Here is a 25,676-nt window from a genome sequence, read left to right as displayed (position 1 = left end):
TATAATTTTTTATAAAATGCTGATAATAGAAAATAATTGAAGGCACATCAAATGTATATATACAGTTGAAGTCAGAATTATTAGCCCCCCTGTTTATTTTTTCCCCAATTTTTGTTTAAGGGAGAGAAGATTTTTTCAACACATTTCTAAACATAATAATTTTAATAACTATATACATATATATATATTAGGGGTGTAACGGTTCACAAAAATCACGGTTCGGTTCGATACGACACAGTGGTGTTACGGTTCGGTGTATATATCTATATATGAGCATTTCATACAAACATTTTAGAGAAAATGTCAAACTTCAAAAATTTATCAGAGAAAGAAGTGGGCCGAAGTAAAAATTGACTGACTTGAAAAAAAGACTGACTTCCATAAAAAAAAAAAAAAAATAAATAAAAAATAATAATATATATATATATATATATATATATATATATATATATATATATATACTATGGAAGTAAATGTGCGTAAATGTCTCAATTTGCGTTAATGTTCTTTTTTTCTTGTGAAATGAAGTACTTTTCTCGTTGATGAAGTATGGTGTCAATTCCGTGTTTACATAGTACAATTAAAACCTCTAGATATGTTCTGGATGTGCTCTACCCGATTTGTCCTTTGCAAAGTTAGCACATGTTTGAAGACATCTTTTAATGTTTTGGGTGAAGTATCCCTATAAAGCATGTTGCCACTGAGTTTGCAACACTCAAATTGACATAACTTGTTGTTCAGATGACAGTTTGTGATTTTTTACTTGCACAATCGTAAATAACAAGTAACTCTCAGTAAACCCTAAGTAAAACTCTCAGAAATGACAGCAGAAATGATAAAAACACCCATATCAGTGTTTTCTGTCTGTAATATTCCTTCACCGCTAGTGTAAACAGCAAAAATCAACATATTTGATCTGCTTCAGTGCTGCTTGTCCTACATTACAGGATGACTAATCGCAGTTCAGAGAAGCTGTTTTTTTTTTTTTTTCTCACACAGCCAAAACATGATTGGGCTGGACATGATGCCCTTCACCTAGAAAGAGCATGAATAGTGCCAACATTTTGTTTTGACTCCTTAACTCTACATGCCCACATAGAAATGCAGACAGTGCACTCAACAAAACTTGACTTCCTTTTCTAGAAAATATTCACAAACTTGTGGGAGGGCTGACAGAGATCAGTGCTGGTTTATGGTTAATACAACATGACCATTCTCATAGGAATTCTTTAGCAAGCGTTTATAATATGTGTAATATTTTACAGCGTTCAGTATTCATGCACTGCTTTCCTGCAAACATTTTAGTCTGTTTCTTAATAATCAGACTGTAAGCATCTATTTTCATGCACTGTAAAAAAAAAAAAAGACTTGCTTGTTTTAAATTTTTAGGCAGAATCAAGTTAACTTTGTGAGTCCATTGAACTTTTGTTAAACTGACTTAAAACAGGTTGCATAACTTATAAAATCAAGTTAGAACATGATAACTTAGTTTAATAAGTGACAATGACCTAAAAACATATGCTGTCAGGACTAATTGATCATATGTGTACCGGGTGTAACAGTTCACAAAAATCACGGTTCGGTTCAACACGACACAGTGGTGTCACGGTTCGGTATGTTTTCGATACAGCAAAAAAAGAAAAAAGCCAGAGGATTTCTCTGATTTAAATTTTTTTATGTATTAAAACCAACATCATTTAAGTATGATCTTGTTTTTTTTTGTGTGTTTTTTTTACTTTAAACTGTGATAGAGCTATACTTCTGGGGTTTCTGCTTAGCAGCAAATAAAACAAATCCTTCTTTATACTCAAAACCAAAAAGCTTCCTATAAAAATTAAATATAATATTGTAGTAGTTAAACAAATAAAAACAAAAGAACAATTGAGTTTTAATATGGAACTCAGTTTCAATAAATTTTTAAGAATTTTTTTTATTTTCAGAAAGATGAGTGTCCACCTTTTCTTCAGACAGCACAGATCTGCTTGATTTGACTGTCACCTGCCATTTTAGTGGATCTGAAAGCAGGAATTATCTGACTGAAATGGACTTATGAAGGAATAATGTAACGGGGTTCTATTACATTTAACATTTTCTTAAAACCTGAAATTTCCACTACCGATTAAGATCTCTCACATCTACAGCTATAAATGTACCGATCGCCTCTGTGATTTGTTTTGTCCTGCTCGAATCTGTAGGAATCTGTTGGGAATTCCGTGATGTCAGTGTAAATGAGTTGATATGCTCAAATATTACCGCTAAAATGGGGGCGTGTGCGCGGGACATATCTGAAGAGTGGTGGAGGCATGTGCATGCGATGTACCTGAGAGGTGAGGGTGAGTTGTGCCCAACGTACCTGAAGAGCTGGGAGGGATGCGGTGTAGAGGGGTGTGCGACGTATTTAAGGACCAGGGAGGAGACGCACGATTTCCGGAAGATCATCATTTATTTGCGGGCATCCAGGAGTCTCATTTGCATTTGCGAGAGACTCCCTAAACTTCAGGGAGACTTGGGATGTCTGGGATTACATTAACGTTACTAGCCATTTTGCGAGCTGGTGTAGCACGTGCCTGACTAGAGTAGTGTTTGGAGGTGGGCGGGTGTGGTGATATGTAAACAGGTTATTAAAATTGGCTGTTTTGTGTCGGGGTCCAGGGTTGCTGGGCAATGGGGGTGGAGCCAGCATGCGCTGGCTGACACAGAAGGCAGCAAGATTGGTAATGAGCGCATGCTTTAATAAAGTGATATTCTGAGTTCAAAAGCGATGTTCTACTGTTTAACATGATAGCGGGGAAGGCAACATGTTGTCTGCCATGTCATTTGGGATGCCTTGTTGAGGGTTGCTGCACTGAAAACATTATATTTTGTACTTATTCTCTTTTATCTTTTTAGATGTTAGTCTAAACTAGACTTGGTTTGTAATGCGTACCGAACCGAAAGTCTCGTACCGAACGGTTCAATACAAATATGCGTATCGTTACACCCTTAATATATATATATATAATTTTTTTTTTTGTATTTTATTTTATTTTATTTTTTTTTAAGTTTTTTTACAGTGTGGGTGCTGTTTTATTTTGCCCATGTTTATTTTCTGCTTTTGTCCTCTTATATTATCAATGGCTGATGCTTTAAATTTATTAAACTTCAGTAATGTCATTTAAGTAATTGCTGCTTGATTGGGAAGCCTGCCTGTAAACAGCTTCATATTAACCTCTGTCAATTTGATGATGTGAGGTTGTATAATAAAATGTGCAAAAAATAATAATAATCAATACAATTCAATTTAACAAGCAAGTAAATGCATAGCTAGGTGAAGGCAAAATGATTAGCCCTTATTAGTGAAATTGTATTTGTTTTTCAAATATTTCCCATGTGATGTTAACAGGGTTAATTCTTTTTATTTCTTTTAGTTTAGCTGGGATAAAAGCCATTTTGTTTTATTTATTTATTTACTTGTTTGTTTGTTTGTTTGTTTGTTTATTCAATATTATTAGGCCCCTCTTTTTTTTAATTGGCTATATAATTATTATCCTAGCTTCCCTGTAACCTAACTAACCCAGTTAAGCCTTTAAATTGAATAACTCTGTGTTCATCAATTAATAAATCCAATCAATTACATTTTTCATGGAAACGTTGATCACCAGCAGTGCACAGAACTAAATTGAATGCAGGAAATCAGAATATTCATTCAATCACCACGTTTATACTTCAATATTCAGCAGAATTTGCAACACAAGCATTCATTAATGTATGGTCAGCATTTTAAATCATTTTAATCAGGAATGATTATTTAAATAGATCTAAAGAGGTAATAAAAACTTGCATTGTTCCAACAAAGTTCATATCAATGCTAAAATTTTGTTAATCAAAGCACAACAAATTGAACCACATACATGGACAGCACATTTTAGCTCTTAAGTGGCTGTTTAAAATACTTTGAATGTTTTATATTTTGTTACAGACATACAGTGTCATCCTGCAACTGTTTTGCAGCATATGAAAGGTCCCAAACCCTATTTTTTAACTGTCCACAATTTGCATATTTTTGAAAATTCAAGAGTTATGTTGCTGAATATTCAGTTTTGCAATACAACAGTAAATAAATGTGAAAATGTATCAAAATTAAAATAACTTATTTTGATTTACAATTATAACTTATACTCATTGCATTGTTCTCCCCATGTTGGCGTGGGTTTCCTCCAGGTGCTCCGGTTTCCCCTACAGTCCAAAGACATGCGCTATAGGGGAATTGAATAAACTAAATTGGCCGTAGTGTATGTGTGTGAATGAATATGTATGGGTGTTTCCCAGTACTGAGTCGCGACTGGAAGGGCATCCACTGTGTAAAACATATGCTGGATAAGTTGGTGGTTCATTCCGCTGTGGGGTCCCTGATGAATAACGGGACGAAGCCGAAGGAAAATGAGTGAGTGTATGATTATGATTTTTTTTTTCTTCCACACCATTTCTTACAAGGTGCAAACTCATTTCCCTTGTATCTCAGGTAGTAAAAAGCACACCTGTCTGTTCTGACCTGAGAACAGTTATGTAACTTGCAGAAGTAATTGAGCATGTTGCTCTGGCCTCTGGACATTTGTGTGTCTTTCAGCTAGCAGTGATAAAGCTGCTCAGTGGAGCACAGGCTGCTGACTTTTAGCTTGTAAATGAGGCCTGAAAATCAATACTCTCTATTTTGTGTGAGTGTGTGTGTGCGTGTTTCTTTCTACTTACTTTTCCTGCTATTGATGCGGAGTCACAGAAGTTTAAGTATGGAATATATATATAATATATATTCCATACTTCCATACTTCCATACTTATATATTATTTATATATATTTATATACTGTACATATATGCATGTTGCAACAGCAAACCAGTCAGCAGTACCTCCCTGTAGGGTTCATTTTGCACAGTGCAGCCTTATGTACCCACGAGCACATATATAGACACATATACTGTATATATATTATAATATTATATAGTAGTTATATAGTATATATATATATATATATATATATATATATATATATATATATATATATATATATATATATATATATATATATATATATATATATATATATATATATATATATATATATATATATATATATATATAATACTGTTCAAAATAAGTATATTGCTTCTTTCAAATAGATAGATCTGTTACACTAAATGATAATGGGATTTTTTATCCATATTTTGACTTTTTATTTTTACAAAGTTATATAAAACATTTAGTATAGACATTTTACTTGCATTATATATGTATGTATATAAAGTGCACTGTAAAAAATAATATGAACAATTAGTTATGACAGCATATGTATATATAAGTTATAAGCAGTTATAAGTCAGTTTAACATAATATAAGCCATAATATAAGTTCAGTGGACTCATAAGGTTTATTTGATTCAGCTTAATAATTTAAGGATTACCAGGATTTTTTATAGTGTAGCTTATATGTACATCAGAATGGGACAGCTGCTCTTAATTATTTGTAATAATATTAAATCATAGTAAATAACATTTATTTACATGTAATGTAATACTATAAATTACATATACTATATAACCACTTCTACATTCCACAATATTTAAATCTTTAATTAAACTTAAGAGCTCATATTACACTATTCAGTCTCTATTCCTCTGAAACATTCTCTATTTTTCATCAGATGTACTGTATTCTCAAAAGCTCAGCACTTTTCCCCTCTGGCTTCTGTTCCACCTGCAGTCTGTCACCCATGTGTCTCATTTGTTAGAACATTTGTGGTGTTCATGAGATATTTGGCACAAGTGTGCGCAGTGATATTCATTTAGGTGCTACTGTCCACTGTCATCTACTGTTGGCCAGACCCTCATTGACATTGATGTCAGAGGCAGGCAAATGATGTCATGCTGTTCAAAACCTCATCTGGAATGTATAAATAAGTGACTCAGTCGAGATTTTTTTAACAGTACAAACACAATAGGAATGTCACACATTAAATTAGCTCTTTCTCGTTCTTATTCTCATTCTTTTTCCAATTCTTATTCTTATTACAATATAATTGTTTTCCTATATGCATTATAAGGAGTAATAAATTGTTCCAGCTGGGCTAAAATGCATGCATGATATATTTTATGTTTTCACATTATTTGTCTTTAGGAAAAAAATGCATTTAAAAAAAGTAATAATCTAAGTGAAGATATTGTTAACTATGTATATATTAATAATATAGCAAAACATGCATCTTTATGGACATGTGTGCTTCATTTTATCAAAAGACTTATATATATATATAACAGTACAACATTGATAAAAATAAAAAAAATAACTATACTATAACCTAATAAACAATATATAGTGTGCATTCATTTTACAAATTAAGCATATCAACATCTCAGTACTGAAAATTGAGGTTGGCAGCATGATGTATTAAGTCAAATAAATAATGATAATAAAAAAGCAAAGAAAAAATTAAAAGAGAGAGAAGTAGGAAATTTTCTGTTGCTGACGATAGGGTTGTTGTGGTCCTAACCTTCGACCTCCACAAGTTTCACAATGCAGCAGCCCCTTACGGCTCCCCCTGCAGGTGGTGGGCCTGCAGCAGGATGGTCCCACGTCAATCCTTCGGGCTAAGCCCGGCCAGGTTCACTCAAGCACTCAAACCACGATAAGGTTCATATAGGATCATGGATATGGTCATGAGCTTTGGGTCATGACCGAAAGGACAAGATCTCAGATACAAGTGGCCAAAATAAGTTTCCTTTGCAGGTGGCAGGGCGCATTATAGATAGGGTGAGGAGCTCTGTCACCCGGGAGGAGCTCGGAGTAGAGCCGCTGCTCCTCCACATTAAGAGAATCAGCTGAGGTGGCTCGGGCATCTGGTTCCGATGCCTTCTGGATGCCTACCAAGGGAGGTGTTCCAGGCATGTCCCACCGGGAAGAGGCCTCGGGCAGGACTCAACCTGCATTCTGTGTGGTTCCTAACACCCTAGTTTAGTGAACGTGACGCTATATTGTCAGTGAGCACCATCTTTCGGATGAGAAACTAAAATGTGGTCCTGACTGTCTGTGGTCATTAAAAATTCCATGATATTTCTTGTAAAGTGTAGGGATGTAACCCCAGTGTCCTGGCCAAATTCCCTCTATCAGCCCTTACCCATTATGGCCTCTCAACCAACCCCATCCACCGAATTGGCTCTATCACTGTCTCTCCACTCCACCTATCCAAGTGGATGCTGCACACTGGTGGTGGAATGGAGAGACCCTCCTCTCATGATTGTGGAGCGCTTTGGGTGTATGGCCATACACGATAAATGTGCTATATAAATACACATTGCATCAAATAATTTTGTGGTATCCTTAGTACATTATGCATATCAGACTTTGTTTTGTACTTAAAGTATACTAAAAAACTGCTTGTGCGTGAGTGGAATTTTGCAAATTGATCATTTAAAGAGTTAAAATCCTTTAAGAGATATTATATGCAAAAATGAAATAAAAAAAAAAATAAATGAAAAAAATGTCACTCTTCTCAACATTCTAAACATTTATGTTTTTTTTTTTTTCCTTCTGATCATAAAACAAGATTTTAAAAATTAAAACATATTGGAAAATATCAGCTATTGTTATTTGTTGTTCCATAGTAGAAACAACAAATACTATGCGAGTCAAGGGCTGTTCTTTCAAAATTCCTCAATATGTTTGTGTTTATAAGGAGTAAGAAACTCAAACTGGTTTAGAACAAGTGGAGGATGAGCTACCAATGACGTCATTTTATTTTTGAGGGATTGAACAAACCCCTTAAAAGGAATGATTTTTGCTTTTATCATCAGGATTGATGCGCGAAAAGAAATCTGCTAATAAAAGTTACAAAAAGATACTTTTATGATAGATTATTGACAGATATTTTTTATCCTTACTCCACCTATGTGTAAGTCTTTTAAATTGACCAACAAGGATAATGCAAAATCTTCGTATTTATATTACTCTTATGTGATAGCATGTTGAACTCTTCTAACTATTTTTGTTTGTTTGTTTGTTTATCTCTTTCAGGGTCTATATGTGTTTTCTGTGTACTTCGTCATGCATAATCAGCTCTTCTGGCCTGGTAAGGCAACCTATACGGTGGAGATGAACGGTCACAGCAGCCCAGACTCCATTTACCAGAGCACCGGTGCAGCTACTGTCGGCGGAGGAGAAATCAGCAAGTCTACGCAAAACCTCATCAGTGCCATGGAAGAGGTACGTCCCCTACCAAGATTCCTGAGGCATTTTTCTTATTAATACTTATGCTTATTTTGGCAGTGGCATCTGACCAGTGGTGTAAAGTAACAAATTACAAACACTTAAAATATTGTAATTAAGTAAGTAGTTTTAAAAATGTGTACGTTTATTGTCCTTGAGTATATTTTAGTGCTGTATCTGTACTTTTACTCCACTATTTTCCTTCAACCTGCACTACTTTTACCTTCAGTCACTAATTCTTTTCTTATCTGTGGGGATTGGCTAGAAAAATCAGTCCTGCGATTCCTGTCCAATCAAATCACATAGAAAATAAAACCGCATTATCCTAAACAATTTTAAGACATGGGCACTTTATAAATGCAGCAAACCAATTGGACGCATAAAAGTGTCCAAGAAGATGTCCAAAATCATTCAAAAAGTGACTGTTTTGATGAAGGATGCCTACTGTATGATGACTGAAATTGCAGAATATTACGTTTTCACACACATGCACAAACTGCATGTAAGCCGTTCACAGCGTAATACTCACTACTTACCACTCTTGAGTACTTTTAAAAGGACTACTTTTCACTCATACTTTGAGTAATATTTACAACAGATACATTTTTACTCTTCTTGCACTACATTTTTGGGCAAGTTATAGTAATTTTACTTGAGTAATATTTTTCAGTACTCTTTCCACCACTGCATCTGACAGCATTTCATACCACTTATTTGTGACTTAACATTGCTAGGCTTTGGATTCATGCATGTTTGCATAAGCACCTATTTATCGTCCTGGAGCTGAGGCAGAGGACTCTCAGACCTGTGTTTGTTCAATGGGTCTGAAGAAGTGTTATGTAATAAAGAGGCCTGGTGTGGAAGCTCACATTCCTCTGAGCACTCAATGTAAACTTTTCACAGATCCGGGAACGAGGGTGTGTGCAAAGGGAAGACAGAGGACTGTGAAGAGACCGTACACTTCCTGGGAAAGATGGGCAGGGATCATGAAAGGCTTTTAGAGGAGATATTTAGAAAGAAAATATCTCGGTTTCCTTCAGTCTGCATCTTTGCAGCATTAGCATGCAAAGTTGTTCGCAAGACTCTACATCAGGGGTAGACAATCCTGTTCATGGAGGGCCTCTGGCTGGAAAAATTTAGTTCTTACCCTTATTAAACACACCTGAACCAACTAATCAATGTCTGCAGACTCACTGGAAACTTCTAGGCTTTAGTCTTTTTAGCAGCTGGTTAGAAATAAAATGTACAGGAAAAACACTACACTTCACTATTTATTCACACGAGTTAGGTTTATGTCAGGGGTGGGAGAAACAAATTGATTCATCGGTGCATCACCATTCTTTCTCTAGCGATGATGAATTGATTCTCAAAAGTTCTGAATCGATTCTGTTCAAATTAGATAGCAATGGTATGGGACTGCATGGGTGTGAACGAGAAACAGATAAATAATAAGCACTGACAGGTGGATGTACGTGTACTGCAGAATTCTCCTAATTTGGATAAAGATAGAGAAATCTAAGAGTTTTAAAGACATGCTGTGGCACTGCGCTTCTCATCCAGTGTCTACTGTTCAAATTCCTGCCGCACCATAAACCTAAACCTCGAGTCATCATAGTGTAGAGCTAGCCGTAGCATAGGGCTGCTGTTATTGTCCAATATGTGAACCGGCTTTAGAATGACTACAGAATGTGGACAGGATGGCATTAACGTGAAGCATGAACACTGATCACAATAGAAACATTAAAAGAAAGTGCTCAGTACTTGCATTGTGTACTGCTATTCAAACAAGTTCTGTGTAGTTCTGAGCTAATATCTATTATAATATAATTTCCAAAAATCATGTTTATATAAACTTTTTGCTTTAAAGACATTTTTGTTAAAAGAATTAAACAAAAACTCCAATTCAGTCTTTGCAATCTACCATTTTAATGTTACATTAAGAGTTTGTTCGTGCTGAATATAAATTCAACTTTGTTAATAAGAACCATTTGTGGAAACCGATTGCAATAAACCATTTAAGTTCAATAACTAATCCTAATGAGTACTGTGAACTTAATCAAATTAAGTAAATGAAGCAATTTGAGCACAGTACATTCATAGACTGTAAAAGAATTGGACGTAGTATCCGTGACGTCACCCATAGGTTTCTGAAGAACGCAAAAGTAGCTACAAGTAGGCTCGGCCAACCGTCGCAATTTTGTTTGCGCTTCATCGCACCGACTGGGGATACCAAACAAGGGTAAAGAGGCGGATAGTGAGCGAAGCTACAGACGCATGCCAGCATTTTCTTAGATGGGCTTTTCTTTGGGAGAAATACTTAATACTTTATTGCCTGCGTCTCGTTTGTGTTCTGACCACATGTGATTGGTTGAATACTATATCAATAAAGTGTTTTTTAAAAACACTGTTGTAATATATTGAGCCACTCAGCATTGTTCTTATGATCTTTTTCTACAGGAGGAAAATGCAAATTACTTCAAAACACTTAAAATATAGTCTGTGTTAGTAAATGCAAGGCTATTTATGAAATCCAGGCATAATACTGTATGACAACGTTTCAGATGACTTAGAGTTTTAGAGCCTACAGCTAATCCATCTGTCACATTCCGGAGTGTATTCAAGTTCTAAAGAAAAACATAAATGATAAAGGATCATAAATAAAACAAATACATTTATAGAGATGGTATAAGTATATCATTTCCCTCACCTAGGAAATGGAGGCCACGTGAATGGTTTGTGAGTACAATTAAGTGCGCAAAGCATGCCGTATCATCTGATAATTGTAGGAACTAATTCCAAAAAGCAACTGACTGTGTAAAGCCAAATAAAACAAAACAAAAATATGATGTATAGCCGAGTTCAGTGGCTTATCAGCCGGAATCAGCTGAGGTGAAGTGACGGAGACCAGCGAGACCTAGCTGTCACTCAAGTGGCCACACACTTAATTATGCAGACATGATATAACTTAATATAAATGAAACGGTTGAGTTATAAAAATATTCACCCCCTTCACAGTTATCATGAAGGGTAATATTAGCTATATGAACCAATATCATTCTTTGTATCAGGCTGTGAACACATTTTTTTCTGCTGTAAATTAGAACATAAATGAATTTTCTGCTGTAAATTAGTCAATCGAAATTTGCGCTATTATAGAGACAGGACTAGCGGAATTTTGGTGAATTGCAGTTTCAGTTACTTCCGTGTTTGCTTCACAAGGGAGAGCGGGAGGTTGCCTTGAGTAAAACTCAAACCAGCTGAGTACTGTAAAACGCAATAAGTTAAGGCAACTCAAACCGTTTGAGGAAACCGATTGCTACAAACCATTTTGGTAAAAAAAACAAAAACTAATCTATATGAGTACTGTGAACTTACCCCATTTAAGTTGAAGTAATGATGTATTTAATTAACTCATTTACTTCAACACTGAGTTCAAAACTGAGTAAAATTAACTTTCAGTAAATTTTGAGTTAACTACACTCATTTCACTTGATGAAGTTGACTGTTGGGTTTTACAATGTGGCAGTAATGTCTTATGTAGATTCCAGTCATAAACACAAGCATAGAAACTCTAATTCTGGTTAAAATGTAGTCGGAAAGATGCACAGGCAAAGAAATTGGAAACCATGTAAGTCAAAAATCATTTTTGGAATTGAAACATGACTCCCAGAATTATAATCTAAAGATTCCCACCCCTATTTACAATCTGCCTCCTTTAAACAACATGACAGTGTTGAGGAAAGGCAATGAGTATTAAGCGCAATAACTTTAATAAATAAACAAGCACAATAAAATATGTATGCTCTCACACATGACTGTCACCAAACTGAAAGCAAAACCAAACATAAGTTCTAGGCCTGGTCCTCCCTCATCTTTCTCTTTCATCATTCTTCCTTTTATAAGCTGTTGAAATCGGGACCGGAAAACTCAAACATTATATTGTTAGTATGTTTCTAAGAAGATTAGTATGTCCATTAGTATGCTTCTAGTATGGATTGGTATGCTGTTAGTATGTTTCTAGTATGGATTAGTGTATTGTTGTTAGTATGGATTGAAATGTTATTAGTATGTCCAATGTAAAGTCAATGGCAGTTTTTTACAAGTCTATGGGACAGTTGCTAGGGTGCCATGAGTGGTTGCTAGGGTGTGGCTAGTAAATTGAAATGCCATCAGTTATTGGCAGATTGGTAGTCTGAGTTAAATTCTAATTTTCCAGGTCAGTTTTCGGAAAACCGTAAATTGAATCAGTTGGATAAGATACAGCAACTTAATTCAGTATAGTTTGGAGTTGGTTTGGTGGTTGTATTATGAACGGTTTATGAGGAGATGCGTTCTAAAAAAAGTCGAAGAAGACGGAAGAAGAATAGTAAGTTTATGTAGTGCAACAGTATATTGGCTTTCTCAAGCCACCATTATAACTTTAAATGAAATAATACCTTTCTTCAGCCAAAGTTACTTTATTCTAAATAAACACTAAGTGTGTTGATGCTACAATTTCTTGCTCAAACTGAATCTTAATTTGAAACCTCAGTATGGGTGGATTATTATATAAGGTTGAGGCAGGACTCTCATTTTAGGCCCTCTAACCTCTAGGCCAGACTTGGGGAAACAAAACTAATCCTATTTTTTTGTTCATGAGAGCATTGACTCATGGCTTAAAGTGTCTCGTAGTGTCACATGTGGCCTCGAGACAAGGGGAGGAGGAGGAGGAGAGAGGAAAGGAGGGCTAGTGGTCTCTTCTACCTCTTTAAACAGACATGACTGGGTGCCTGGCGGTGCTCAGTTCAGCCAGCGTACATTCTGTCCTGATCACAGGACTCTTGATGGGCTATTGTACCAGAATGAGGTGCCTGGGACATTGGGGGACTGCAGTGACCTCTCCCTCTGTCCTCTTGGGAAACAAAAAAAATACACACCCAGCCAAAAGGAAGTGAAGCCACTGCTATTAGGAAGCACATTAAAGGCAGGGCAGGCTGGATGTACTGTTTCACAATGTAGTTTTTAATGAGGCTAATTGTTCTTTACGTTGATGAATCAAATGACTATTTATTTATGTCATGAAAAAGTTAGCAGTGTATTTTGTTATTGTTGTTGTGTGCGTCTCTTACATGTGAGAATATTTAAAATGTGTGAACTGCTGTAGATATTTTAGTATCACTTAATAATAACTGCACACTATAAATCATTTATTAAGCATTAACCAACAGTTTTTTCATCATTTGTTAAGTGTTAACTTTGCATTGGTAAGCAGTTTATAAATACAGCTACAAATACAGTATTCTAGACTTTAAGCAGATGTATGTTGTGCTTAACGATTGGATTCTCATACTTTGTTAATGATTACCTTTTTATTACTTAATACTAATAATAACATGTTTATTACTAAATTAACCACTGCATTACTTACAAAATTATTTAAGAGTAGTTGATGGCTTTTAAAATTATTCAGAATTAGTAAGTAAATTATAAATAATCAATTCAAATTAACATTTATATAGCTTATTATTTAGCCATGTAGTTATAGTTATTCTATATGTTGATAAATGCTTCATGGAAATTTTAAGAGTTCACACTTAGCTGATGATTGATAATTAAGCTTGTTAGGCATGCTGTCCAGAGAGAGAGCCCTGAGCTCAAGAGATCCTCGAGCCCTGGGCTCCCTCCCATTTGCAGGGTGAGAGGGGAGTTTGAGCTCAGGTAGATCTCGATGAACTTATGTTTGGCTAATAGAATGGCTAAGAAGAGATGTACACTTGCTAAAAGCTTGGCTATGGAATCGATTTGGTATGTTCAATTTACTTATGTTGCGTGTTTTTGGACTGTGGGAGGAAACCGGGGAACCCGGGGAAAACCCATGCGAGCACGAGGAGAACGAGCAAACTCCACACAGAAATGTTAACTCGTTTAGTAAGGACTTCAACCTAGACACGTTATTGCTGTGAGGCAACAGTGCTAATCGCCCATCTGGAAAGAAGGGGGAGTAGGAGTGGGTTGGGGGGGATTCTTTAAGACGAAGATACTGAGATAAGAAAACTCTGGTTATTTATAGTGATGAATCAATCGAGAGCTGATGCAGGACCAGCTGTGAGCAATCAGAAGCATGTGATGTTCTCGAAATTAGTTTATAAATAAACTTCACAAATTCCTACAGTTTTGTGAGCTCATTTAAAGCAAGGGCTATTTTTGCTTTGTAGTTTCCTTATAAATGACAATTGAAGGCTCAGTTATGCAACAATGTAAATAAAACTGTAATACTGGACATAGGGCTGGGCGATATTGCAAAAAAAATATTACGATATCAATAATGATACAGTAAACCTCAAACCCTGTTAACATCACAAATTATGGTAATCAAATCTGAGCTTTCAAGTAAATGAACTAACCATTATTATTCAAATACATGCTGAACATTACAAGTTGTGAAGTTGAATGACTATATTACCCCCTATGCTAAAAATCTTTCAGATGGGGTGCTAGTGGCTGGGATGCACAAGAAAAGAAACCTAAAAGGCAACTTCCTTACAATGCTTTTTTATTTACAATCTCCCCACTGCTGCTAGCCACCGCACTCATTTTCGCATGTGTTGTTATTCTGATCTGAAGTGACAATTGTGTGCACGTGGATTCCTTAAAAAAGCACTGCAGCGTTTGGGTGCGCTGTGGTTGTCTAAGGTAATTAGTCTGCCATTATTACTGAAATGTGTATATTCCATACAAAGTGTGAGGCAGATTGGTTAGTTCTACTTATGTGAATTGCTGTGCACATGCAGAGTTTGGAAAAGTTGTACAACATGTATGCTTTGCTCCTATATGCCAGTCACATGCCTCCATTGCAAATGACAAAGCTTATTGGCACTGCTTCCAAGGTGCACACTCAGCAGCCACATTTTAATGAAACTATTGCACTTCATATCGAAACTATATGCCGAATCTTTTTTTTTTATCGATATTGACATTGGTGTTCGGTTAAGAAATATTGATACAAATTTTAATCGCCCAGTCCTAACTGGACACAAAAAATATTACAAATTAAAATAGCTATTTCTGTTTGAGCGTAGTCTTGTTCCAGTCTATTGATCTAGTCTCGGACGATGCAGTGGCACAGTAGGTAGTGCTGTCACCTCACAGCAAGAAGGTCGCTGGTTCGAGCCTCGGCTGGGTCAGTTGGTGTTTCTGTGTGGAGTTTGCATGTTCTCTCTGCGTTCACGTGGGTTTCCTCCAGGTGCTCCGGTTTCCCCCACAGTCCAAAGACATACGGTACAGGTGAATTGGGTAGGCTAAATTGTCCGTAGTGTATGTGTGTGAATAAGTGTGTATGTGTTTCCCAGTGATGGGCTGCAGCTGGAAGGGCATCCGCTGCATAAAACAAATGTTGGATAAGTTGGCGGTTCATTCCGCTGTGGCGACCCCAGATTAATAAAGGAACTAAGCCAAAAAGGAAATGAATGAATGGTAATCTAGTCTCACATAATTCTTTAGAAATTCAATCATACAGTCTATAAATCAATAATACAGTCTTCGCATGCTAGCAGAAAGAACTCTGGGTTTATTTATGCCTATTTCTTGGGGAAATCATAATAAAGCCAAACTTTGTTGAAGATATTTTAAAAATAAAAATTAAAAATACATTTTTAATTTAACCTAGCATCCCATTTGTTGACAAGCATTCATTAGGTTAATTGCTGACAATTCTGGTTTCCAAAAGCATGCTAATTTCATTGTTTCTAAAACATAAATATGCTTCAAATGGTTATTTATTAAAAATACACCTAATACACTTAAATTACAAAATAAGCTTATGTAGCTGTTGTGGAAAGTATCAGAAACTGTTCTCCACTCTGCAATGTTTAAAATTCATAGCACGCACAACACAGACACTCTGCTATCTCAGAGAATATTGTGTTTTCCTGAACTAAATACACAAAGAGAAGCCATTCAAGTCCAGTTTCCGACCAGGAAACATGTATTTACGACATTTCTGATCACATGTGAAGTTGGCATAATTTAATATAATGATTTGCTCCTAAAGAAACAGAAATATTTCCCCCCATTCCCATCTACAACTACAACAGAATTCATTGTAAAATGTGAACTCTGCATCACCTTTCAGTACAACTCTATAGACATGGAAGTTCTGGTACCCTGTGAATGACCCCTGCCCTGGACACACCAGAAAATTCAGGCTTGATTTGTGTGCGTCCTTTGAGCTCAAACTAACTACAAAAGTCTCTTTTAATGCAATGATGCTTTGAAAAGGGGTCATTATTTAGTTGTAAAGACATCTAAACATCTTTTCTTGTCTTGTTTTGCAGATCTCTGCAGACTGGGAAAGAACCTCGCTGAGGCCCAGCAGTCAACCGAGTAGTATCTTCAAACCCAGTCCTCAGGATGAGGCCTACATCACTGAAGGAGGCTTCATCAACAGCGGTCTGGTGCAGGACGAGGAGTCGCAGGAGTTCGATGACCTCATATTTGCCTTAAAAACTGGTACATTACATTATTCAAATATGCAGCTAAATCCTTCCAGATATTTAGCAATACAATAAACATTTTGGTAACACTTTATTTTGATGGTCCATTAGAGTATTTGTAGACGGTCTGCTTAATATCTGTTTATATGCTCCTTCAACAGACATTTAACTGACTATAAGTAACTTAGCAAGTACATGTCAACTTACACTAACCCTAACCCCAGCCCTAACCCCAACCTAACAGTCTACTTATAATCTAATGAGAATTAGTTGGCATGTAGATGCATTGTCAACAAACGGACCATCAAAATAAAGTCTTACCAACATATTTGATGAAAACCAGGGCCTGTATTCACACATTATTATATTTTACCACTGATAGTTCTTCTTAATAATGACAAAAGCTTTTAGTTTTCTTTTTAAGACTAAAACTACCAGAATTCTAGAACTACTAGAATGGCCACAGTGGTCGTTCTGACCTTTCTCATATAAGACGTCATATTGTCAAGTCATTTACATTCAAAGCTTCTTTTGAGATACTAGAATTAAGCTTTGAAAGTCTGTCACCATATTTTATGAAATCATTACCCTAATAATGCAATCTTTTTGGTAATGCAGCCTATAAATGTCTACGACCCAAATAGAAAATGTTTTCTGGCCCAGCTCCAGGCCACACATTATCTTTTCCCTTAGCCCAAGAACCGCCACGAATGATGGTCCTGAAGTGGCCCTTAGCTGGATTAAAAACAAGGGCCACACATGGTCCATAATCAATTTATCACTCTTAACTGGCCCTGAACTGGTCCAAAACATGTTTATTATTGGTATCAGTTTTTAGGTACCCACATAGCAAACAGTCTTGGCCCAAATATGGCCTCATTATGGCACTGGCATGCATAAAGTCAGCCGAATGTGGGCCATGCATGGCAATGATGGCACTGCATGCATGACGGCAAACTACATTTGGGCCAGTTGTGGATAGGATGTGTGTGGCCCAGATCAGTGTAGCAATTGTTCACATTGTTTGGGTAACATTAGGCTGGGTTATGAGGTTAGCTGAGAATCGGTACCAATAACAAACCTGTTTTGGCCCAGTTCAGGGCCAGTTAAGAGTAATAAATTGATTCAGGCCGGTTATGGCCCATGTGTGGCCCTTGTTTTTAATCCAGTTACGGGCCACTTCAGGACCGTCATTATTTACAGTACTTGGGCCAAAGTAAAAGTTATTGTGTGGCCTGGAGCTGGGCCAGAAAACATTTTCTACTTGGGTATAAGTTTATACTTTAACCAGAAACCCCAAAAACTGAGCCATAACCCAGACTAATGTTACCTAAACAATATGAGCAATGATCTGGGCCACATACCTCCCATCCACAACTGGCCCAAATGTAGTTTGCCGTCATGCATGCAGTGCCATCATGGCCCACATTCGGCTGACATTATGCATGCCAGTGCCGACAACACGCCAGCAGTGCCATAATGAGGCCACATTTGGGCCAAATCTGTTTGCTATGTGGGGAGGTACTAGACGGTCTGCGGAGCTGCGCACCATACTTTCACTTCACAAGTGGAAGAGCAAGTTTTGCGACACTGAATATGTTGTTTTGAAAGACATGTCTGAAGTAAAGCTATGTTTTTGCTATGAGGAAGAAATGTTTTTTTTAGCAGGAAAGGCTAGGCAACAGAGGCACACATATCACACAGACACACTGGAATCTATGCAGTCATTTTGACTGCTATGGTAGTTCAAGATAGAAATAATCAGAACTCTTTTGTGTGTTGTCATTTTAATAATATAACAATGTTAGAAAGAAATGTACACACATTTAGGTAAAGCCAGGGTATTTTAGATACATAGGTATATTTTACAAAGTTTTTAAATTACAAAATTTAAAAACGTCAGTATTTATAGTGTTAAAACGTAGTTAAGATGCTTTGAAAACTTTTGCTAATGAATAGAGAGAGGTCTTAAGCTAAGGGTAGGTGCGGCATTTATCATTTCTATGGCTTTTTGCTGTGCTTATTAACTATGTGCATGATATTGGCTGATATGGGATTTGGCAGGCTCAGTAATAATGCCAATAATAAAATTACCAACTAAAAGGCTTTTCTAAATCCAGCGCAGAGCTAGTTGTTGGTTGTAGCTATGCGCCAATGCATGTCCAAACGCTTACACGTTGCTTGATGAACACAGAATGTACATTCATTCATTCATTTTCTTTTCGGCTTAGTCTCTTTATTAATCTGGGGTCGCCACAGAGGAATAAACTACCAACTTATCCAGCACATGTTTTACGCAGCGGATGCCCTTCCAGCTTTTTCCACTTACAAAGTCCGCCATGTAAATACCAAATGCACCATGGCGCTGCGCAACTGGCTCTTAAAGGGAATAGGAGCTGAGACTCTGATTGTTTAATTCTCAAAACACACCTGTAACTCATTAAGAGAATAAGCTCAACCCTGTTAGACCATGCGCCACGGCGCAAAGCGGATTTTTTCCGTCCTTAAAATAGCAAAAGTGGATTCTGACACGCCCTTAATGCGTTTGCGCCCTGCACTTTGGACTTTGTGAATGGATCATCAAAACAGAGCCCTCCGTGTTCAACACATACTGAACCTTGATGTTTTGTGAATGCAGGCCCACATATTATTTGTTAGAAGAGGCCAGATATTGTAATTAATGCTCGGTCTCTGCACAGGTTCTGGCCTTAATGTGAGTGACAACGAGTCGATTCACGGCAGTCATGATGGAGGAAGCATGGCGAACTCTCAGATCGTCGAGCTGCGGCGGATCCCCATCGCAGACACACATCTTTAACCTCACAGATTTTTTTTTTTTTTGTACTGAAAATTGTAAAAATAAGAATAGTTGTTGATTTTTTACAGTTTCTGCCTTTGCACTAAATCTTGTTAGTTTTTATGTTGTCTTTTTTATACGTGGACTTTGAAATTGTCTTTTTATGTATACATATGTGAATATAATTATCACTAAATTAATTTGTGAAAGGTTTTAGCATTGTTGTGAATTGAAATATTATGTAGATGGAGTGGCAGCTGGCCTGTGAGCCCCGAAATTCTGCTGCTTGATTTGTGTAACACCAATAATAAAAGATTCAAACTCCATTAGGTTTGCGTCTTCTTGCGACTAAATCTGTATTGCTGGCAGTGAAATTACAGTGCATTGTCTGATTAAGGTACAAAATGAAAGTTGACAAGCTTTATGTGTGTTTAAATTCTGCTTCAGTGTTATGCTGCATTCATACCAGACGCGGAAGAAGTGTCAAGCGCGAATGATTTACATGTTGTCAATGCAAAGCCGTGAATAGACATCCTGCGGCACAATATGCGTGAATCAGGCGGCGCAAATGATGCACTTAGCTCGTATTGCACATTTTGCACGAATCGCTCGATTTGGAAAATCTGAACTTCAGCGGACATTCGTGCCACATTTACCAGTCAGGAGCTTTCACTTGTAGGGGAGTGATTATGACGTAGCACCTGTTGTTGGTGTCCCTGCAGTTCAGAATGGATCTAGTGGACTCAGGCACGGCTTCAAACGAATCTACGCTGTTTTTCAGAATAGCACATAAAGCACAAAATAGTGAATATCACAATTTATCTGCGTGTACCGTGTCTGGTGTGAACACAGCATTAAGCTTCACAAAACATTTGTACATACATGTACATACAACATTTGTCTGTAACAGTTGATTAACAAAAATTGTATTCTTTCGAACATGCCATTTTTAAAGAAATAATTTGTGTAATAAATGTGAATGTCAACAAAGTAAATACTATATTTAAAAAAAAATTAATATTATTTAAAATAGTATTTGTTTTTACTTTGAATACATTTCTAAAATACAATGCCAAGCTTTGTTTTTAAAACGTTCTAAGAAATTATTTACAAAACAAATTTTCTTTTTGATTTTGTTACAAGAAGTATACATACCTATCCAGAAATAGGCCTACAGGTAAACCTGTTGAACATAAGAATTTCACATTTACAAAGAAACGCGAGAACTATATTGAAATAAATAATTATACAAATTTATTTATACATTTTTTGTTTTGTTTTGTTTTTGTTTTTTTTACTTTGCAGCTTTTCCAATGGGCCTTTTACACGAATATAATATTCATTTATTCATTCATTTTCTTTTTGGCTTAGTCCCTTTATTAATCCTGGGTCACCACAGCAGAATGAACCGCCAACGTATCCAGTATATGTTTTACGCAGCGGATGCCCTTCCAGCTGCAACCCATCACTGGGAAACATCCAAACACACTCATACACTATGGACAATTAAGCCTACCTAATTCACCTGTTCCACATATCTTTGGACTGTGGGGGCAAACGGAGCCCCTGGAGGAAACCTACGCGAACACAGGGAGAACATGCAAACGCCAACTGACCCAGCCGAGGCTTGAACCAGTGACCTTCTTGCTGTCAGGCGACAGCACTACCTACTGCGCCACTGTGTCACACTGTGTCACACTGTGTCACTGCGCTACTGTGCCACTGTGTCGCCCACGAGTACAATAATAAAATATAATTAATTATATTATTATATAATATAATTATGACATACTGACTTGAAAAGCTAACTGACACAAGAAATCAAGTGTTTTGATGTTTTTTTTTTTGTTTTTATAAGCTTATTATATGGTTTATACTCAAGACAGACATGTGAGACAGACATTGTAACATTTTGCTTTGTCTGTAAATATGCTTTGATTTAGGAATCTGTGGATATTTAAACAGGAAAACTAATTTTAAAATACTACATACCAATGGAGTGTAAGTGAATGTGTTTCTTTTATTGTTTTTACTGACTTCTTATATTACAGTTTATCTCAGTGGCTTTGGTACATTTCTTAAATCAGAATTGAAATATGCAAAACAGTAAGCGGATTTCCCAAAACAATGCGTACAAATAGAAAACACTATGGATTACCTGCAAAAGCCAGTCTCTTGCTCAAAATCCTTAGTTCATCTTTTAAAACTACATTTCTGTGTCAATGAACATGTCAGTGGCGTCAGAATAAGTCGTTGTGTCATTGCATATGGATAAGACACTCAAATTACTTAGTCATGTTGTCAATATAACAGTGTACAATGGAGGGCTCTTCTGATGTAAACTATGGCAACAGCACTGCATAGCACAAAGACAAAAAAAATTAAATGTGAATATAGGACAAGCTCCTTAGGGATAAACTGTGCTGTAGGAATTACAGTTCAGTATTTAGGATCTCTGGATGGCAAAGGCAAAAAGGCTTTCTCTCTTTGAACGTGGCAGGATTGTTGAGCTGCACAAGCAAGGGCTCTCACAATGCATCATTGCTGCCGAGGTTGGATGCAGTAAGACAGTCGTTTTAAATTTCTTAAAAGATCCTGAGCGTTATGGGACAAAACAGTCAAGTGGTAGACCTATAATAATTTCACCTGCACTGAGCCGGAGGATCCGACGGGCTGTCTGTGAAGACACAGGCAGATCCTCAACCCAAATTAAGGCCCTTACTGATGCTCATTTTCGAGAGATGGGCTTAAAGAACAAAAAAAAAAAACATCTTCAAAGGCCACGTCTTCTCCCACACCACAAACTGACCCGTTTAGAATTTTCAAGGGAGCACTAAACATGGGACATTGAAAAGTGAAAGAAAGATTTGTTCTCTGATGAAAAAAAAAATTAACCTGAATGGTCCTGATGGCTTCCAACATTACCAGCATGACAAGGAGATTCCACAGGAGATAACCAAAAAATTGAGCTTCGGGGCATCAAAGCTGCTGGTTATGTGGACATATTGCAGCGGGCATCCCTCTTGACCGAGGGCCCGCATCTGTGCAGTAATGACTGAATCTTTCAACAGGACAACGCTGCAATTTACAATGCCCACCTGACAAAACGGTTCTTCCAGGAGAATAGCGTTGCTCTTTTGGACCATCCTGCATTCTCCCCTGATTTAAATCCTATTGAAAACATTTAGGGATGGATGGAAAGGAAAGTTTACAAAAACGAATGCCAGTTCCAGACCGTGGGTGACCTACTTGAAGCCATTTTAACCACATGGAGCAACGTTACCACCAGCCTCCAGGAAACACTTCCCACATAGCAAAATATCTTTGGCCCAGCTCTGGCCCACACAACCAGCTTTTGCTTAGCCCACATTACGGTAATGACTGGACCAAGTCTGACTTCCAGACAAGGGTGAAACAAGGACCGTATCTGGGCCACATCTCAGCCAAGTTAATAACCCATAACTGAGCCTGAACTGGGCCAGATATGTTGGTGTGTCATGACTGCAATGAAATTGATAAACCCATGAAGCATTGCCCTTTAGGTGTGCTATGGGCATGCTTTTTCTCGAAGAAAACTGATTGGTAGATTTTTTTCCCCCTTTATTCAAAAATATAAAAAATGTATTTTAAATGTGGGTCAAAATAGGCCAAACTTACATGGCCCACATGTAATGCCGCCTTTAAGACAGTGCCATCTCTGCCCAACCGGGGTCATGTTAGGCCCACATACTGTATGCCAGTGCCAGATGAATGCCTGCTGTGCCAGCTTTATGCCAAATCTGGGCCAGAATTCTTTGCTACCTGGGTTGTATCAAGCATTCTAAAGCAAGTGTTTGAAGTAATCAACAAGAATGGAGGTGCTACTCACTACAAAGTCAATTTTGACCAATTCAGTTCTATTGTTGTGGGGTTTTTTTTGGCCTATGGTCCTAAACTTTTGATAAGCTGATAAACAGCCTGTTTGAGTTGAAATTCTTTTTTCAATAAATAGAAAAACCCTATTCTCTGTTATTTGGCTTTTGCACCTGTGTGTTTTTTGGGTCTTAAAGCAGTACTTACAATCTGAATATGATCTACCAGTGCAAAATACATAATACCTGCAATTTTCCCCCCTGTCTTAAGATTTTGTTCAGGAGTGTACATGCATTCAAGGAGTACATACATACATACATACATACATACATATATACATGCATGCATACATACAGTTGAAGTCAGAATTTTTAACCCCCCTGAATTATTAGCCCCCCTGTTAATTTTTTACGGAGTCTTACGGAGAGAACACATTTCTAAACATTATAGTTTTAATAACTCATTTCTAATAACTGATTTATTTTATCTTTGCCATGATGACATATTTGAATATTTGACTAGATATTTTTCAAGACACTTCTATACAGCTTAAAGTGACATTTAAAGGCTTAACTAGGTTAATTAGGTTAACTAGGCAGTTTAGGGTAATTAGGCAAGTTATTGTTTAACAATGGTTTGTTCTGTAGACTATCGAAAAAAATATATAGCTTAAAGGGGCTAATAATTTTGCCCTTAAAATTTTATTTAATTTTTTTATTAAAAACTACTTTAATTCTAGCCAAAATAAAACAAATAAGACTTTCTCTAGAAGAAAAAATATTATAAGACATATTGTGAAAATTTCCTTGCTCTGTTAAACATCATTTGTGAAATATTAAAATAAATAATTGTGCGTGTGTGTGTATATATATATATAATCAGAGGGTTTAATAATTATGATTTCAATTGTATATACTTCATGGTTCATGAGATGCACATTCATTACAAAAAATCAGAATTCACCTGGGTGCAATTCAGGACAGATTTAGAAATACGTCTTATGGAAATGTATAGAAAATGTATTATGACAAAATATTATGACAACTTGTTCAAGCATGTTGTCAGGGGTGAGACATTCAGACATAAACCATTATAATGCATTTTGATCAACACGACAACTAATTCTGTAGGAAACAGAAAAGAATTGTATAGAATCCAATTCATGAAGAATCCAATTTATTTTGGATATACTAAAGCATTAGCAAGCTGTTCAAAGATTTAAGAAACTGTTTTTTTTTTTTTTTGATGTGCACAATTGACACAATGATGTAAAGACTCAACAGTTAGTTTTGACAATTTTAGTTCTGATCATTTGAGAAAAGTGACAGAAAAACAGTAAAACCTGTGAACAAATTTTTAGGATTTGTGTACTACATCTACAGCTTTGTTTTGTTTTGTTTTTATTGTTTACAAACAAACAAACAAACCACATACCATATAGCTTTAAAATTCACCTGACATATGTCTCATCTGCTTATCTGACCTTCGTCAACAGATGGCCAAAGGTCTAAAATGAGGTCAGTTTTTTTCTATAATACCAGACTAGCTTTTGTTTGTTTGTGAGGATACTTTAAACTATAATCAGAATATTGCATCAAAACTCTGGAAATCCTCATGCTTTCTTTCTTCCATTCTCCATCTGTGCGTGTTTTTCTACTCTGTAATGTCATTAACACTGCAGTAACACTCATTCTTGCCCCTCAGTAGAGGATTGACACCTCTCTTCATGTGGAAAACAACCTGCAAATGGATGCTGCACATTTGAAAAGGCCAGCAGATTTTGTGTGTGTATATATGTGTATATATATATATATATATATATATATATATATATATATATATATATATATATATATATATATATATATATATATATATATGTATATATATATATATATATATATATATATATATATATATATATATATATATATATATATATATATATATATATATATATATATATTATTAATATTATTATTATATATATATATATATATATATATATATATTTTTTTTTTTTTTATTCAATCACAATGTGGTATATATAAGAAAAATTGTAATTCTAACTGTTTCATTTCCTTCACCGACTTTCTCGCTGGCCTGAGGGGACAGGAGAGTGAAAAAATGCAATAGATGACCTATGAATATATTCCTCTTATGTTTCTGGAGAGAGTTCAGGGATGTCAGAGACTTTAAAGTGTGTGTGAGAGTATGTGTTGGACTGAAATAGGCAGTGAGGGAAACCGCCGTGGACTGGAGAGGTTTGCGGTCTGACCTTCTTGGATGAAACAGCAATGGCAAACCCAAGAATAAAGAGCT

At 36.3% G+C, this 25,676-nt stretch overlaps 1 protein-coding gene across 1 annotated transcript in view; it reads left to right on the top strand.

Annotated features, from left to right (window-relative positions):
- adgrv1 (adhesion G protein-coupled receptor V1) overlaps positions 1–19,828 on the top strand; it is a 289,090-nt gene extending 269,262 nt beyond the window's left edge. Inside the window, 3 exon segments of the mRNA XM_056458383.1 lie at positions 8,043–8,231; positions 16,547–16,721; positions 19,405–19,828. Coding sequence (XP_056314358.1) covers positions 8,043–8,231; positions 16,547–16,721; positions 19,405–19,523 — 483 coding nt within the window. The 3' untranslated portion in view covers positions 19,524–19,828.
- The last annotated feature ends 5,848 nt before the right edge of the window (positions 19,829–25,676 follow it).

This window comes from Danio aesculapii, chromosome 5, assembly GCF_903798145.1.
Source record: "Danio aesculapii chromosome 5, fDanAes4.1, whole genome shotgun sequence".
In the NCBI taxonomy this organism is placed as follows: domain Eukaryota; kingdom Metazoa; phylum Chordata; class Actinopteri; order Cypriniformes; family Danionidae; genus Danio; species Danio aesculapii.
The sequence above is the reverse complement of the archived record's forward strand: the minus strand, read 5'-3'. Positions and strand labels throughout refer to the sequence as shown.